Source organism: Monocercomonoides exilis (assembly GCF_001643675.1).
Source record: "Monocercomonoides exilis strain PA203 chromosome Unknown scaffold4-2303458, whole genome shotgun sequence".
Taxonomy (NCBI): Eukaryota; Preaxostyla; order Oxymonadida; family Polymastigidae; genus Monocercomonoides; species Monocercomonoides exilis.
Genome location: NW_027150549.1, coordinates 741,407 through 758,541, shown reverse-complemented (window position 1 = coordinate 758,541; position 17,135 = coordinate 741,407). Strand labels below are relative to the sequence as shown.

Sequence of the window (17,135 nt, the reverse complement as noted above, 5' to 3'; positions counted from 1 at the left end):
GATGGCGTATGATGATTTCATTGTTGAAGATGAAACAGATTCGTTGTTCATTCTTTGTAAAGGTAATTTTTTTCTCTTTTAATAAGATTTTTAATTAAAATTTGCACAGTTTATATTGTTCCCTATTTACGTTTGAAATTGCTTGTAATATGCAGCAGAACAGTAAAATAAATCAAAAACTGCGTTGAAAATTTATAACAGCACAAATTGCAAAAAATATTTGGTTGAAAAATCCTTCAACTAAGCTTTGAATAAATACTGTTATAATTCAACGTCGTTAAATTTTATTCTGATGGTAGCAGCAATTAGGAGAATATTCTTAAATATTTATGGGTTTTTTTCTGAAGTTTCCAAGTCGACAACACAAATGAGAATGAGATTGTGAATCAAAACTTTTGTAATTCTTCGAGTTATCATTTTTCGATTAAACTTTCTGTTCAAAGCCAAACAATAACTGTTTTTCACTTTTTGGAAAACTCAAAGGCAATACTGAGAATATCTGATTGTGATGCAAGGTGTAATGTTAAATACAAATATCCTTATATTTTTGTGTTGAAGCGAATAATTCTAAAGAATTATGAGAAAAAAATTTAAACAATCATAAACATGTCTTAATCAAAGATAAAATATTAAAAAATTAGGAAAATAAAATAAAATAATTATTAAAATTACATAAGGTGTATGTTTTGAGGGCGATGCTCAAATGATATACAAAATATATAAGTATTTTTTTCTATTATTTTAAAACTTTTGTAACTCTACTCTTGTGATCATTAACCTCTTCACATTTTCATTGAAGAGCGCGATTCAGAAGACAACTGGTTTGAATGCAGCAAAGAAGACTTTGACACAATAGAAGCAGCAGCCGCAGAAGCAGACGGCGATCCAGAATTAACAGCAGATGTCGACGGTGAAGAAGAAGAAGAAGAAGAAATAGAAGAAGAAGCATTCGAAGCACCAGGAGAGTGTGTTGATCGAGTCATTCGCATAATTGGGGGAGACAATATTTCATTCCCAACAGCTTCTCTGATGGCAGGTGCAGCGGAAGACGAGCCAACTGAGGCTGTTTGGCTCGAAGAGGCTGAAGCTGACGCCTTCGTGCGGACAAACGGAAAGGCAGATGAAGCACTTCGTGAAGAAGGAAGAGAAGATGCGGTGGATGATGGGACAGAGGAAGAGGAAGAAGAAGAAGACAAAGAAGAAGAAGAAGTTGGCGATTGCGACGGAGATGTCGAAGACACTGAAATTGAAGTTGCAGCAGGAGTAACAGCAGCCACCGATGATGAAGAAGCAGCAGCAACTCCGCTCGTCATTCCATCAGTCTGTGTATTTGTCATCACAGACGGCTGTCCATTGCCCATCTGCATGTGGAGCAGGTCGTGTATCTGCCTCAGCTGGTTCGTCGACACAAGCCATTCGCGAAACTTCCTCTGGATGATTGCCTCCACTTTCTGCGCTGACTCAGCATCCAGCCCTTCTTTCTCTTTCTCTTTTTCTTTCTCTTTCTCTCTCTCTTTCTCTGAGGATGATAAATTCCCTTCTGCCAACTCCTTTGCCTGCTTTGACTTCGGATCCAGTTTGCTTTCCAATTTGTTTGTTTTCCCGTCTTCTGCTTCAGTTTCTGAAGAAGAATGCTCCAAATCTTTTCCGCTTCCTTCTTCTGCCGCTGCTGTCCCATTTGCACCTTCTACCTTTCTGCCTTGTACCCCCTTTTCTCCCCCTTCCCCTTCAAATCCCTTTCTTCCCCCAGATATTTCTCTTTGCAGCGAGCGAATCGCCTCTCTTCGTCTTTCTATCTCCTCTTGATATGCTGCCGGCAAAAAAGGAGGTATGTCTGGAAACCCAGGCTGATGGGACAAAGTACCAGGGCATGAAAACGGGATGGCAAAAGGAGAGAATTGAGAAGGATGCATCAGATGGAAGGCAGATGTTGTGGCAGGATCGGCTAGTGTATAGTTGCTGGAGTCGGTGAGGAAGGAAGAGAAAGAAGGAAATGGAGAGGAAGAGGAGGAGGAGGAAGAAGAAGAAGAGGATGTTGTGATTGATGAAGTGGAGTGTGAATGTGTCGTAGTAGGGGAGGATGGAGCTGAGATGCGGATGAAAAAAGGGAAAAAAAAAACATTAGCAATTGAGAAATAGCCAAAATAGAATAAAAAGACAGCATAAAATTTTTTCATTTGAAAGAAACTCAATCCAAGTTATAACATAAAAAAGGATTAAAAAATGATTTTAAAAAAATGCTTCAGCATTTATTAAAAGCCATCCATTTTAAAAATACCTGAAGGAAGCACGTTTGAGTCTGAAATGAAAGCCTTGTCCCAGCAGTTGCACAGCCGGACGTCGAGATGCGAGGCAGCCATGTTTGACAAGAGAGATGAGCAGCAGGCGTTGTATGGGGCAAGAGTGATACGCTTGCATGATGGAGTCAGCAAAATTGGTGAGGGTGTGAGAAGATGCAGGGTGATGTCGGAACAATTGCTGGCGAGAGAGAGAAAGAGAAAGAGAAAGAGAAAGAGAAAGAGAAAGAAAGAAATAGTATTTGTTTTTATGAAATGAAATGGAATGGAAATATTTCAGAATAATTTAAACATATTTAATTGTTTGAAAAGAAGAAGTCAAATGATAAAGAAAAAATATTTTTTCAAAAAAAAGTGTTTATATTTCTCAAAAGAAGAATAATATGCAAACGTCAGCTTCACTCTGCCAGCAGCAGCGATGACAGTCACTTTTGAGCAGTATGCTAAGCAGAGCATCTTCTCCACAGCGCCGATGAAGATGGTGCATGCCTCACAAGAGACAATGGAGCAATCACGAATTGGGGTGGTTATATAAACATGCGCCTTGCTGCAGGCAATGATACGCGTGGTGCATGGGTTGCGGGGCATGTGGAGAGAAGTAACTTTGACAAGAGAGAGAATCAGGGGACTGGTTAAAAAAAAAAAAAAAGATATTTGGAAGTGGAAGTGAATGATCAATGAAAATGATAAAAGGATATGAAAGAAAAGAAATGATTCGGTATGTGAAATAAATCATAAATGAATCAAAATAGAAAGGTGGAAATAACAAAATATTTGAAGAATTCAAAAATAATCTTTCAAGCCTGTCTGGAAAAGGCAAAACAACAGGAAAAGATATAGGGGAAGCATTTTTAATATCAGAAGAAGACGAAGAAGTCAAAGACGGAGAAGCAGATGAAGAAGACGAAGACGAATGACGAGTGGCAGGTGAAGAAGCAGTCGTCAGAGTAGTCGGTGAAATGTCACTGAGTGAGTCCTGATCAAGTGAGGAATTGAGATCTGTCTGTGTATTTTCTGCAGAAGAAGGAGAAGAAGAAGAGGAGGAAGAAGAAGAGGAATTTGAGAGAGAGTTGTGTCCTCGTCCAAATTGCGATAGCTGGCCAGTGAATGTTATTGGCGGATATCGAAGTGGGTTTGGCTTCAAGTGCTGTGATAGCCATTCCTATTTAAAAAAATATTAAAAAGAAAGAAGTTGATTATAATATTTCAAATTTCACATAAGACATATTTCATATTCACGAAAAAACGATACAAACCGCCAGTGTTGTCACAAGAACTGTTCCCTCTGGATCCTTTTCCCAAAGTCCAGTCAGAACCGACAAATGCCTTTCCTCTTCTTGAAGGGTGTACCCTCCTCCAATAAACACACTCAACGCATCAAAAAACTCTGCTCTCATCGAAGCCTTTCCTTGGATCTGTGGAGGGAACGAAAGAATAGTTCCAGCTCCATTTGAACTGGTTCCTGTCAACGAAGTTTTATACGAACCACCTCGAGGATTACGGTACATTTGGGATGTAGTCGCAATTTCCCCAGAAAGTGAACGCGATAGAGATGGAGGTGATCCAACATCCGCAGGTTGAATAATTTGATCAATCAAAGACGGATCAGTGCAAGAAGCCAATAAATACAACGCTTCCTAAAAATTTATATGAATCATATGTTTTCAATTTTTTTTTCCAAAAGTTCATGGAATCAAACTTTAACATGAGACATTATGTACGCCAGTAGAGTTGCTTCTGAAGCTATCTTTGTTTGTAACTCTTGAAGGCATGGACGAAGATTTGGCAATGAAGGCCAACTGTCACCTGGAATATCTCTTGAAGTCGCACAACGATGAGCGCAGACTTGAAGAAACAAGAACATCATAAAACTGAATATTTCGACTGTATCCATATAATTACCAGGAGTTACATCGCAACAAAGCAACTGAAACGTTTCAAAAATGCTTTTGTGTGTTCACAATAAAGTTGAAGATAATTCAAAAAATATGCAAACTATCTTGCAACATTTTCATTTAACTTGAGATTTTGTTGTGAAAGCGTAAGCCATTCAGATATCCTAAAAAATGAACATGGAAGTGTTTAATACAATGAATGAAAATACTGCAAACGAAAGGCTTTGATTGTCAGGGTCTTTATCAGAAAAATACACAGAAATGAAATTAAAGAGTGAACTTAAATCCAGTGTAGCCCGATGCAAGAATGGTAGTACGCCCAAATCAAATAATTCCGCTTTTATCCAGCAGCTTGCCATGTTGTAGCACCTGACTTAATCTTACAAACGAGAATTGCAAGTCGATAAATAAAAGAACTTATAATATGGATTAGATCAGAGAAATCATTTTGAATCACTCACATTCGACTAGAAAAACCCTCTTTTCTCTTTTTTTTTTTTTTTAATATTCGCATTCATTAATATTTAATGTTATCTCACAAATATTAATTTGGACATTGTAATTATTTTGTAATGATTTGTGTAACAGATATTTTCAGATAAAAGATAATGAAAAAAGATTGAGAAATGAGCAGCGTGTCAAATGTTTTCAACATTTTGAATGAAATTGTCATCATTTTCAAATTTTTTTGAATTACTGATTTTGTTTTCTTTCAATACTACTCCATCAAAAAATGATCTTTCAAAATCATCATCCTTTTTCAAACATAAATATTCTGTTACACAGAAATTGGAAAAGCAGTCTCAAATACACTTTTTATTTATGAATAGATATTTTAATGAAAACATTCAGCAATTTGCGCCATTTAACTTTTCACAACATAACAACATAAAAAGGCACTCGAAACATTTTAATATTGAAAGAAAGATTAATTATCAGTTATTCAAATTCTTTATTCAAATTTAACTTGATTTCATTTACGATAAACTCTAATGTTCAAATAAAATATTTTCTCCCACAACGTCAACTAAACACTTTGATTTTTGCATTTAGATTTATTTGAGACCAATTTATTTAATACTAAGTTTTAATTCGCCACATTCTTATAAACAGAAAGAACTAAGTTAAACGGTGCGCTCTACACGGAGGTACTGCAATACCGCGAGAACGCTGTCAAGGAGAGAGGCAAGCCTCGTTTCTACCTTGACCCAATCCAAAAATAAAATTAATATCGAGCCACCCATTGGGCAGCAATTCAGATATTAAACTGAATAGAACAGATACTACACTTGATCTTAGCCACGAGGGCCGAGAAGGTATGAAGAGTCTTGTTCACTCCTTCAGCTTTTATACTTGTTTGAATTGGACCATAATATGGGTGTGATCAATTCAAAGAAAATTTCATTTTCGCTAAGATCTGAATTAAAATTTTTTCATCTTTTCAAAAATGATAACATATTCATTAAGTGTCAAATAAAAAATAGACTGTCAAGCGAAGTGAAATAAAAAATTAATAAAATAAATTTCTTTTAAAATTCTTCATCTTTTTTAGCCTTTTTCGCTCTTTGTGCAGCAAGCTCAACAGCATCAAGAGCAGCTCTCTTGAGAGATTCTCTGTCCATCACTCGTTCATCAAGTGCATGTCCCGTAGAAGTGCCATATATGTCTGTATAAAAATAAACAAATGAATGAAAATTTTTGAGAGGATTAATAGATTAGAAATGAATCAAAGTTGTTTGAAAAATCATTCAACAATGAAAATAAATAGGAAAAAGCATATTATGTCTATTATTTCTAAACAAGAAAAAGCACAAACCAAGTGGATCTTCCTCTTCCTCGTCTTCTTCGTCTGTCTGGTCGTCAAAGTGTATTCTTGTGTTCCACTCTGGCACCACTTGCAGATCCGTCTCCTCTTCCTCCTTCGAAAGCTTGTCGTCCTCCATCTCCTCATCCAGATCCCTCCCTTCCTCCAGCGCCTGCTCCCTCTGCCTCTCCTTCTCCGCCCGCTCTGCAGCGTCTCTCTCCTCCTTCGCCTTCGCCTCGTCCAGCAGAAACTCCATACACACAATGAGCTTGTCAAAGACGGCGTCTGGGTCAGAGTCAAGCAGCTCAGCACGGGGCGCGTCTTCAGGCGACAGATGAGGAATATCTTCGTCTTCACGCAGCCCGTACGCTGCTGGGTCGATCGTTGCTATCTCCATCTTCTGGCAGAGAAGCTTGATTCCTTCTTTGACCTCAATCTGCAGCTGTTTCGCTTCGATGTACCGCTTCTTCGCCTCGTCCTCTTCTGTCTTGAGATGATACAGAGACATCTGCGACTCGTCGTTCTGCATCTTCGCCGAGATGCGCTCAACACCCGCCGCCTGCGCCTCCTCCAGCTGCTTCTGCGCCTCTCTTCTCCCGTCCTTCGCACGCTGCAGACGTGCTTCAGTGGCCCTGCGCCGCTCGTCGCACTCTTTGTAGTACTCTGCCTGCACAAGGAACTTCTGGATGACTTTGTTGATGTCTTCGTCGCCTGTGGCTTCTTTGATCTTCCGGAACGACTCTTCGTCCTGCGCCAGGCGCGTTTGCAGCTGCGCTATCTGATTGTCTGATGAGGTTGATGAACCTAAATGATTTTAACATATTTTTATTTTTGGATAGAAAAATAATGTTGCAGAAGAAAAGAAGAAATAAAGAACGAAGAACAGTTTGGGTGTTAACAAATCATAAATATAAAAGAATAGATAAACAGAAATAAAAAATAGAGTGTTGAAGCATGCTAAATAAAATGAAGGCAAACCGACAGCATATCTCTTTGTTCGAGTGCCTCCTTCGCCCAATTCATCATCTCCTTCATCGCCTTCTTCGCCTTGTCCAGATTCCGCCATCAACGACTTCTGCCTTTCTCTTTCTTCGTTTTCTCTTCTTTCTCTTGCTTCTAATTTTCTCTGCAATATCAAGCGCTTCTCCTCCAGCACCCTATCAAATTCAGTTCTGTCCCTATCCATTTCTTCTCTGAGTTGTTTCACTTCTTCGTGCGCCATATCACGGGCTGCTCTTGCTGCTTTCTGCATCAAAAGAAGTTCTTCATGATCTTCGTTGCGTTGCCTCATTGATTCTTCCATCATTTCTAATTGGCTATTGAAGTTTGATTGTTCTTCCTTAAATATTAAAAAGAATTATCTTTATAAAATTTGATGTAACAAATCACACATTAAGACGTTTCATAATTTGTTCATATGTCTTTTTAATGGATTGAGCTTCGTTGTATTTAATAATTATCTTATCCAGTTGATTCTCAAGCCCACGAATTCTCTGAAAATCAATTTTTATTTTATTGTTAATCATATTTTGAGAGATGATGTTCACACATTGAAAGAATACAAAAATAGATATTCAAACTTTTTTTGGGGCTGAGTCTCCGCCAAGTGGTGCCATTCCTTCCATTTCTCTGAGCTGTTCAGAAAGTTTCTTTTTTTGTTTTTCTTTATCTCTTTTTTCTGTTTGCTGTTTGTCTAACTGTTTCTTTAATTCCATTAATGTATTTTGAAGGTCTGTTTTCTTTCCAAGTGAATCATTGCTATGAACTGATTGGTTTTCCTGAAAGAAGAAATTCAAATAATTTGAATTGAATAATTTATTATAAACAATACTCTTTGAAGCTGAATAATTCTTGTACGAAGATCTCCGTTTTGTTTCTTCAAATGTTCGATAAGCTCTGAATTTTTCTGTTGTGTAACTGCTGCCTGTTGCTCAAAAGCTGCCTGATCACCCACTGAAATAAGATTGCGAAAAGATAATTATTAAACTCCAATGAAAAAACAAATTTAATAAATAGCATGCAAGTAAGTATTTTCTTTTTCTCTTCTAACTGTTCATCATCCATTTTTAATGTTTATTCTTTCCGAAGAGTAAAATCTAATCTAACGGATAAGATCACAATACCCATTTCACAAAACAAATAACTAAAATTTTCATGAATGCATGTTCAAAAATTATCAGAAAAATACAATGAGAAGAAAAAAAACGTGAAAGATCAAAAGATAAATGTATGAGAATTTAATAGCTTCATTATTTATCAAAAAGCATTCTTTGAAGTAATGGAGTTTGGATGTAAACAAATGGATAGAATGCAATATCATCTCCTTCTGCGCTTTTAGAGCTTGAAGATGAAGAGGAGGAGGAGGAAGAAGAAGAAGAATTGTAACGGCTTTGTTCAAGTGGAGTAAATGCAAGTGATTTGTATTTTTCGCATAAAACATCAATAACTCTCTTTGTCATTTTCTTTCCGGGCTGCGTATGAAAATAAAATGTTCAAATGAATTGGCGCAATAACATTAAAATATCGCAATAAACGTGGGAAAAGAAGAAGAAGAAGAAGAAAAATTTTTTGATAATTTTCTCAAAAAAAAAAATATTGAATCAAACCAGAATAGCAACAGCCTGGAAATTGGGAGGTAGAGCGAATCGCAGAACGGACTCAGTGAAGACACGCAATATTTTCAGATGAATCCAGCAGTTGATGGCAACATCGTATGACACAAGACACCATTTGATGAAATCACCCTGTGAAAATTGATTTGTTAGAGAATTGTTAATATTGTTTAAACAATTATTGAATAATCATAAATAAATGATTTTCATAAATAAATAAATAAATAAATAAATAAATAATAGAAATATGCAGCTTGTAAAAATACAATAGAAGGATACATACCACTTGCTCCTGCATCAGTTTTTCAAGCCTCTCCTTTTCTTGCTCCGCTCTTTCTGATGTTTCTCCGCTTTGAACAAATTCTCTCACCTGGAAACGCATCTCGCGCACTTTCTGTTTGTATTCCTCAACAACATTTTTGAACATAACAATGGAATACATTGTGCTTTGTTCATCTTCAGCAACAATTCTTCAGGTGTGAAATTCAAGTTTGAAAGAATTATGGACAATAATAAGTTATATTTGGAAATGCATTCAAGTTGCAATAATGAAAAAGTCAATGGAAAATTCATTCAAAAAAACATTTCAAGTGAAATTATGAATGCTTCGTCAAACCTTCCAGAGCGAGGTACGACTCTTTCTGTTAATGTTTCATAACTTTGTGTCCATTCTTTTGTTCCGGTTCTATAGTACGTGTAAGACAAATAATTAGATGCATTTATTTCGATGGCATTGAAAAGAGTCAAATGAAAATAAAACACACTTTGGAACAACAACGAAAAGTGTGGTCAGCTTTTCGCTTTGAATGAAATCTTGCTCAGTCAGTAAATCCTGCAAACTGCGCACGCTTAATGTTCCTCTGTTTTCGGAATATTAATGTGAGGGAAAATCAAAAGAATTAAAACTGCAATGATCAAACGTTGCTCGACGTGTAACTGCTGTTAACTGATTCTTTGTCTGATTGAATTCCATCGTCTTCTCTTTCATTTGAACATCAATAGATCCCACTTCCTAATTTCAATTATATGAAAATAAAAATATTTGATAAAGAAATATTTCTTTCAGATTGAAATCAGATTTCAAACAGAAGTTATTGCATCTGCAATTTGAGATAAGCTCATCGTTTTTGGTGTGTATTTTGAATCATCCCATTCAAACTGTGTAAGGGTATCTGCCATTGTTTCTAAAACAAATATAATGTTCATTGGGCATTGTTTTCAAAAGCATAAATAAAAGATCTTATTAATATGATCATACTTCCTTTCACTTTCAAAGGAGCATCGCTTTTCTGAAATTCATAAATTTGCTTTTCTATTTTGTAGCAGACTTGTTGAATAAATTGGTCAGTTTTTTCAACTGAATCGGCAACATTAAGCAAGTTATCAAGAGTTCCGACTTTCAGAGTTGGAACATTTATCGGGTAAGCGCGTTCAATTCCCGAAAGTGTCGATTGTATATTTTTTAAGGTATCGGATGGCTGGGGCATTCCAGGCAAAGACACAATAAAATAGGGTTCCATCGATTTTTACCTATTTCTGATCTTCTATTTCCAATATATGGTTTTTTCATCCAATTGTTTTTGAAAGCTTTCAACATTTTAATGCTCGCATCTCATTTTTCAAATCACTGTTGATTAGATCAATTTGTTTGTTTAAAGAATTGAGAAGATTACATCATCACATGTCATGTTATGTGATGGACTGTTTTTCAAAAAATAACTAAAAAGAGAAAATAATCGAAATAATGTTTTCCAAATTTTTCTAATGAGAGTTTATCATATCCTCTTAAGTGATGCAATGAAATTCTTTTCATCAAACATTTTTTTTTTCCTTTCTTTTCAAAAAATGTTTTTTTTTTTCTGTTTGAATTTTATTTTTCGTCAAATTTGTGCTTATACAACTGTAATTTGAAATTTTCTTTTGTTTTCCTAACAAAAATAAACAGAATAAAGAAATAACAAAAAATCCTATACTCTTAAATTTCACAATGAAATTTTTTATGGTATGAAAAACATGAATATTTGTTTTTTTACCAATCTCCTGGTTCATTCGAATTTATTTATTCGATAGAATTTGTATAGCATGTCAGAATTTAATGAAAATCAGGTGTTATACGATGATTCACACCAAAATATTGTTCACACTTCTGAAACTTCTCCACAGACATTAATCGGGGCTCATCATTTTTCATCACCTTTGCATCAATCTTTTACAGAAGAACAAATTAAAAATAAAGATTCTGATGAAGAAGATATGGAACAAAGTAACATTTCGCCATCTCAATCAAAAAAAGGGAAAAAAAGAAGAACGAAAAAGAAGTTATTATCTTCACTTGAAAGAAATCTTAGTGAAGTTAAAGAACATTTAAATCATGAGCCCGCGTTTCCTTCTCTTACGCAAACATTACAAAAAGATGTAAGCGCACCTCAATCTGAATCGCAAGCATCTTCAACTCCTACTAATGAGCTCCAGAAGAGACTTGAACAAATTTCATTAAAACAAGTTGCAAAAAATCATCCAAAGAAAAGATTTCTGAAAGATTCAGTTGGCCATTTGACTGATACCTCATCCACTGATAAAACTATCAGTAAATGCTCAAAAATAAATCCATTTGCAGAAGATAAAATTACAAGTTCAGAAACATCTTTTCATTCAAAAATTTCTTCTTCTACAGCTGCTTCTGATTCTTCTTCGTTTGTGGAAGAGTTGCCAACAGCCTTGGGTGCTTCATCAAATACAAATTTGCCTTTATCTGATATCAATCCATCATCAATCGAAGAAAATGAGCGAAAGGACGTTTCAACTCTTTCAAAAAGCGAAGGTCAAGCGAGTTCTTCTAGCAATCCTTCATTGAGCAAATCACTTTCATTTCTGAATGACATCTCTGTTAATGATTCAAAGGAATTTCCTTCTTCATCAAAAAGTTCAGAAAAATCCGACTTAGATTTTCCTTCACCACTAAAGAAATCATCCACTTCATTATTTTCGCACACGTTAACAACACTTACACCTCTTATTTCTGTTCCTCAATCATCCCCTTCATCAGGCACAACATCTTCTCCTTCTGCTCTTTCTTTTCCGCCTTCGCCTTCGCCTTCGCCTTCTTCTGCATCTCCACTCACAACACCAACTTTATCTTCTTCCAATTCAAAATCCATCTTAACTGATTCATCACACACATCCTCCCGCCATTCTCATTTCCCTTCTCTCAAAGAATCGCTTTCACGCTCTATCTCACCTTCGCGCGCTACCAGTTCACCTTTATCTTCTCCTTCTTCCGCCTCTGCTTCTTCTTCCTCTTCCTCTTCTTCTTCTCATGCTGTTTCCAAAGATTCTATTTTCACTTCACTCACATCATCATCAGACACTTCAGACACAGCATCTTCATTAGAAACCCCCAAAACAACTAAGCGGTTTTCATCCGCATTCACTTTGCTCTCTGCAAATGCTCAGTCAGATGAAACACCTCATCGTCGTCATCGAAGTTTGTTCGATTCTTCACAATCACCTCCTGCTTCGATATTGTCTGTCTCCCGCTCAATCGATGCTTTGTCTCCATTCGCTGCCTCTCCCACTTCTACTTCCGCTTTAACTGAAGTTTCATCATCTTCTTCTTCTTCTTCTGTTTCTTCTGCTTCTTCAGCACATCATTCCTCTCATTCTTCTTTCTTCCCTTCTTTGTCTGAAATTCGGCAGCAGGCCACTGCTCCTCCAGTCGAAAATGCCACACAACCAGACGATGATAAAAATACACTGGAAGCGAATAACAAAGTATCAGAAACAACAACAAAAACAGCAATGGCATCACAAGATTCGTCAAAACCTGATGAAAAAAAGCCCAAACTGTTCTCAAGCGCAATTTCAACTTTGACTCCTTTCAAATCATTTGCACCTTCTCCTTCTTCTTCAAACGACTCTTCTTCCTCATCTCAGTCATCAACCTCTTCATCTGCTTCTTCTGATGCATCAACCAGTGCTTCTATCAAAGCAAATGAAGAAGATGCTGCTAGTTCAGATCAATCTCAATCAGAAACACTTAACTCAGAGAACAACTGTCTCCAAGCAACGCCAAATCAGTCATCATCATCATCATCATCATCTGCTGTTTCATCGACTGGTGTAAACACTAATGATCCATCAATCACAGAATGCAATTCAAAACCAAGAGCTCTTTCATCCAACATAAAGAATTCATCATCTTCTTCACCCTCTTCTTCTTCTTCTTCTCTCTCCTCTTCCACTCCCCTTAAGCTGTGGTATCCCAACGACGAGCGTCTCCTGCTGTCGTCGCAGAGGTCGCGGCGGCTGCGGCATTCGACGGCGCTGAGTGTGGAATACGAGGAGAGGCAGCTGAGAGAAGACGAGGCGAAGCAAAGAGACGAATTGCAGCAGATGGTGAAGAGAGAGTCGGCGCAGGCAGAGCAGCTGAGGAGGATGGTGATGAGTGAGAGGGGGGAGAAAGAGGAGGAGAGAGAAGAGAGGGAAGGAAGGGAAGGAAGAGAATGTGCCGAACATGATGAGTGTGAGAGAGATCGAGAGTCAACGAAGGAGGATGAAGGAAAGTTTATTAGTGAACAAGTTGATGGAACAGACAAAGCCAGAAATTCAAAACTGGGTCAGTTTTTTGAGTATTCCAACAACAAAGGAAGCGATGAAGCTGTGATTCTGACAACATATCGAAGAGATACGGCAGTTGCAGATAAAATGGAAAGAAGAGAGCTTCAAGAGGCAGATGCAGATGATTCAGAAGAGAAAAGATGGATGCTGAAGAAAGAAGGGGAACAACAAAATAATGAATGGAAGGGCGGATATGATGAAAAGAAAGGCTCTTTTGTTGGGCTGATATTCCAGAATGAAACAAGTAAAACAGAGTCCATTGATAATGTTATGCACAAAAGTCAATCAAATGATGCTGATGAAAAAATTCAGATAGATTCGGAGGAATTTATGAAAGAGTCGAAAGAAGATGGAGAACCCCCTTCATCAATTCACACACCAAATCAGAAACAAACACAAAGTCCTGTTTTTATTCTTCCTTCTCATCACAAAAGTGAAAAAAGATCGGAAAAAGGCGAAGAAAGCAAGCGCAATCCGCTTGTGTGGAGCGAGTTTGGGCAGAATAGACTGCTTGTGGAAGCGCAAGGCGCAGACAACAGCGAAGATGGAGCATATGATGAAGACGACGACTTCTTGAATGAGATTGTCAGTGAAAGTGAGAGCGATGGTTATGATCGTGATGCGATGTTACCTCAGCTGATGGAAGAAAGCGAGCACGATGATGAAGAAGAAGAAGAAGAAGATGGTTATGATGAGGAAGAAAGAGAAGGAGAAGAAGAAGGAGAGGGGAATGGCAACAGAAAGAGGAGTAAGAATCAGATTGAGTTTGCTTTTTTCGCTCGCGAAAGCCAGCAAAATGGAGGGAAAGGAAAAGAGTGGGTGTTTTGTCCTGTAGACTCGAGGCAATCAACAGAGAAGCCAAATTCTTCGCATTCGTCTAATTCCTCTTCTGCTTCTACTTCTACTTCCTCTGTTACTTCTGTCGAATCAACTGGAAAATCTCCTCTTTCAACGCCAATATCAGCCAGCAGATCCCAATTGTCACGTAGCACTCATTCAAACTCTCTATCTTCTCCTTCTTTTCCTTCTTTTCCTCCTTATCAATCTCCTCTTGTTTCACTGCACATTTCATCTTCTCTTCGAATGCTCGACACAAAGGCTCTGTCAGCATCTGCTTCTTCCGCTTCTGCTTCTGCTTCTGCTTCATCATCATCGTTAACTTCTCCTTCTTTCTCTTTTTCTTCTGCTCCTCCTGTTTCTTCTCCTTCTTCTCCTCCTCCTTCTTCATCTCCTTCTTCTCCATCATCACCTCGTTCTTTGGTCTCTCTGACACCTCGTTCCCTCAGCTCTTCTCTTTCCATCCCGCCTCTCTTAGGACGCACAGGCCGAATGCACAGCCCGCTCGCCTCCAGCTCCTCATTTGTGTTTGACACCTCTCAGTCTCCTCACTCGCCTCCTCCTGTTTCTTCCACAGACCCAAATGTGATTGTTCACTCACCTGCATTCTATCTCACCCCAGCGCTTGTCCACGAGCCGCCGATGGAGATGCCAATGACAAGCGATTTTGTGAGGGGAATGCAGCGCGGAAGAGAAAGAGCCAGAGAAAGGGCAAAGAAGAAGCTTGCTGCAATCGAAAAGCGGAAGAGGATAAAAGCGATGCGAAGAGCGTGGCTGGATCCTGTCAATGACGAAGAGGAGCTTTGTTTTGGTGCAGATGAATTGAACGAATTGACCAATGAAGATGGAAGCAGCGGTGCGGCTGTGTGGAAATCGGGGGAGGCACTTAACTTTGCAAGAATTCAATGGGCAGATGACGAGACAGCAGAGGAAAGTGTGGATGAACTGTACATGATGAACATGACTAGTCTGCTGCAGAGAAAGCAACACCAAGACAGGATGAGTGGAACTGGGTGGGAGAAAGAGGAGGACGAAAGAGGAAGAGGAGTGGGAGAGGAAGCAGAAGAGCCAGAAGCATTGGTGGCCAACGACAAGGAGGAAGACAACGGTTTGGATGCTAATGAGACGCCGGGGCTTGATCCGGCGCATTTGATTGAGTGGGTCGAGGCTGATGCACATCCTCTGGCCTTTTTGTTGGATGAAGCAGAAGATAGAGACAAAAATGAGAGTAAGCATCCCAACGTTGCAAGGCAGGATGGTTATTCAGAAGAGGAAGGAAACAGGCAAGGCAATGAGGATGAAGAGCATAAAACTGTTGAAGGAAGTGATTGTCAACAATTGGGCAGAATGCAGGAAACCACAGAAATGTTGTTAGATTCCAGTGGAAATGCTCAAAGTGGTGAGCAATCTTCTCAAGAGCGGGAAAGACAAACAACCTCAGAAGGAAGCAATGGAACAGACGAAGGGGGAGAAGGGGAAGCGGAAAGCATCCGGCAGATGATTCGTCGCTCGCCTGTCTCTTTTTCGGCTGTAGATGTTTCATCACACCCGCTGCTGATGAATGAGCAGGCGGGAGATGTCGAAGAAAGCGAGGCACTTTCACAGAACGAACGAGAGGAAACGAATGAAGAGCAGGCAGAAGAGATGGAGAGGGAGAAAGAGCAGAATTTGGATGAAAATGAAGAAGTGGAAGTTGAAGAGCAGACATTGGCAAAGGGAGATGAAGAGGCAGAATGTGATGAAGGAAAGAACGAAAAACCAGACAAAAGTCCAATTGATGAAAAGAAGGGCCATTCAAAAGAGGAGAAATCAAACAGGGAACGTCGTCATGATGATGAAGAGGATGAAGAGGATGAAGAGGGAAAAGAAGAAAAAGAATCTAAAGTGAATGAAAGAAAAAGTGCAAATGAAGATGATGATGATGATGAAAGTGAAAAAGAAGATATGAGCCGTGAAGATAATGAAGAATCGAATGAGAAAAAAGATTCAGAACAGCAAAGTTGGAATTCAACGTGGAAAAAAATAGAGCCATTGATCAATAAACCAACAAAGTTTGTGAAGTATTGCACAAACGGAAAGCAAGTTCAAAGATGGGTGTTTTTATTTAATTCTATGCTACTTCCATCAAAATTAAATGCAGCAAGTGCAGCTTCATCATCATCATCTTCTTCTTCTTCTTCTTCTTCTTCGCAATTACAGGATAGTCAAAATGCTCCTTGTATTTCCCAGTCAGAGTTCTCGCAAGCACTTTCTTCATTTCTTGTCTTTTGGCTTCCCGAAAACCCGTCCCGTTTGCCTTCTGTCGCACCAGCCAAGCACCTCTCACTTGTGGATCTGACTCAAATCATTCGGGGCAGGCAGACAGAAACGTTCATGAAGAAGAAATCAGCAGAGAGAGAGAAATATGAGGCTATGTACAGTCGATGGCAGAAGAAAATTAAACAGAAAGGTAACGAAAATGCTCCCCAGCCTGGTGTCAGTGCGCTTTTGAGAAGCGAAGAATGTTCTTCATTTTCGCTCCAATTTGCATCTCGATCTGTCGATCTGGTTGCAGCGTCTGAGGAACTGGCGAATCAATGGATTGATGTTATCTCCACAATTACCGGTATAGATCCTGTTCAATCGGAAATACTGAAAAAATTACAATAATTTATTTATTCACTTTATTTTTTTTTTTTTTTCTTGTATTAGATTAGTGTTTCGTAGAATGTTCAAGATTTTGTTTTTGATTCATTTGTATTTCGTTTTAAAAAATGCGAAATATTTTTCTTGTGTGATTTATATATATATATATATATATATATATATATATATATATATTTTTCATTTGATAGATTATTAGCACTATGCTTTTACTGAAATTTTTTTGATATTATTTTTGGAATTTTGATCGAAAAAAAAAACTATTGAAAATTTAGCAATGTTTATGTGGCTTACATTTTTGAAATCACATTTTTGTTTGAATTTTGAAAAAAAATATTTTTTGTCTTAGGTATTTGGTGTTAATTTAAAAAATCTTATTCTTTTTCGAAATATTTATTGTGAATTTGCTTATTTTCATTAAACAGAAATT

The 17,135-nt window shown here is 37.9% G+C and overlaps 4 protein-coding genes across 4 annotated transcripts; 1 reads left to right on the top strand and 3 right to left on the bottom strand.

Annotated features, from left to right (window-relative positions):
* Positions 1-404: 404 nt before the first annotated feature.
* On the bottom strand, positions 405-4,551 carry MONOS_3587 (putative TBCC domain-containing protein 1; the record flags this gene model as incomplete). The annotated part of the gene is made up of 8 exons (XM_067873596.1): positions 405-2,086; positions 2,279-2,478; positions 2,689-2,925; positions 3,101-3,459; positions 3,554-3,934; positions 3,997-4,243; positions 4,294-4,356; positions 4,409-4,551. 8 exons carry the CDS (start codon positions 4,549-4,551, stop codon positions 783-785), a joined length of 2,934 nt encoding a protein of 977 aa, XP_067734656.1. The 3' UTR covers positions 405-782.
* Positions 4,552-5,620: 1,069 nt separating this feature from the next.
* On the bottom strand, positions 5,621-8,123 carry MONOS_3586 (putative axonemal dynein intermediate chain protein). The gene is made up of 7 exons (XM_067873595.1): positions 8,018-8,123; positions 7,828-7,949; positions 7,577-7,774; positions 7,388-7,489; positions 6,975-7,335; positions 6,009-6,800; positions 5,621-5,858 (listed from the first exon to the last, which is right to left on the bottom strand). Exons 1-7 carry the CDS (start codon positions 8,058-8,060, stop codon positions 5,722-5,724), a joined length of 1,755 nt encoding a protein of 584 aa, XP_067734655.1. The 5' UTR covers positions 8,061-8,123; the 3' UTR covers positions 5,621-5,721.
* Positions 8,124-8,140: 17 nt separating this feature from the next.
* On the bottom strand, positions 8,141-10,167 carry MONOS_3585 (putative V-type proton ATPase subunit C). Its single transcript, XM_067873594.1, has 8 exons — positions 9,867-10,167; positions 9,695-9,792; positions 9,529-9,620; positions 9,373-9,468; positions 9,225-9,293; positions 8,892-9,078; positions 8,603-8,740; positions 8,141-8,467 (listed from the first exon to the last, which is right to left on the bottom strand). The coding sequence occupies exons 1-8, from the start codon at positions 10,126-10,128 to the stop codon at positions 8,246-8,248; spliced, it is 1,164 nt and encodes a 387-aa protein (XP_067734654.1). The 5' UTR covers positions 10,129-10,167; the 3' UTR covers positions 8,141-8,245.
* Positions 10,168-10,690: 523 nt separating this feature from the next.
* Positions 10,691-16,711, top strand: MONOS_3584 (uncharacterized protein; the record flags this gene model as incomplete). The annotated part of the gene is made up of 1 exon (XM_067873593.1): positions 10,691-16,711. One exon carries the CDS (start codon positions 10,691-10,693, stop codon positions 16,709-16,711), a length of 6,021 nt encoding a protein of 2,006 aa, XP_067734653.1.
* Between the last annotated feature and the right edge of the window lie 424 nt (positions 16,712-17,135).

Bases quoted from the DNA above. Each gene is read 5' to 3' on its own strand.
- MONOS_3586 (XM_067873595.1), bottom strand. From the start codon at position 8,060: ATGGATGATGAACAGTTAGAAGAGAAAAAGAAAATACTTACTT. The intron at 7,775-7,827 runs GTATTGTTTATA...TTCTTCTTTCAG, and splicing joins GAATTATTCAGCTTCAAAGA to GAAAACCAATCAGTTCATAG. The intron at 7,490-7,576 runs GTTTGAATATCT...ATTGATTTTCAG, and splicing joins GAGACTCAGCCCCAAAAAAA to AGAATTCGTGGGCTTGAGAA.
- MONOS_3585 (XM_067873594.1), bottom strand. From the start codon at position 10,128: ATGGAACCCTATTTTATTGTGTCTTTGCCTGGAATGCCCCAGCCATCC. The intron at 9,079-9,224 runs GTTTGACGAAGC...TCACACCTGAAG, and splicing joins GTCGTACCTCGCTCTGGAAG to AATTGTTGCTGAAGATGAAC. The intron at 8,741-8,891 runs GTATGTATCCTT...CAATTTTCACAG, and splicing joins AACTGATGCAGGAGCAAGTG to GGTGATTTCATCAAATGGTG.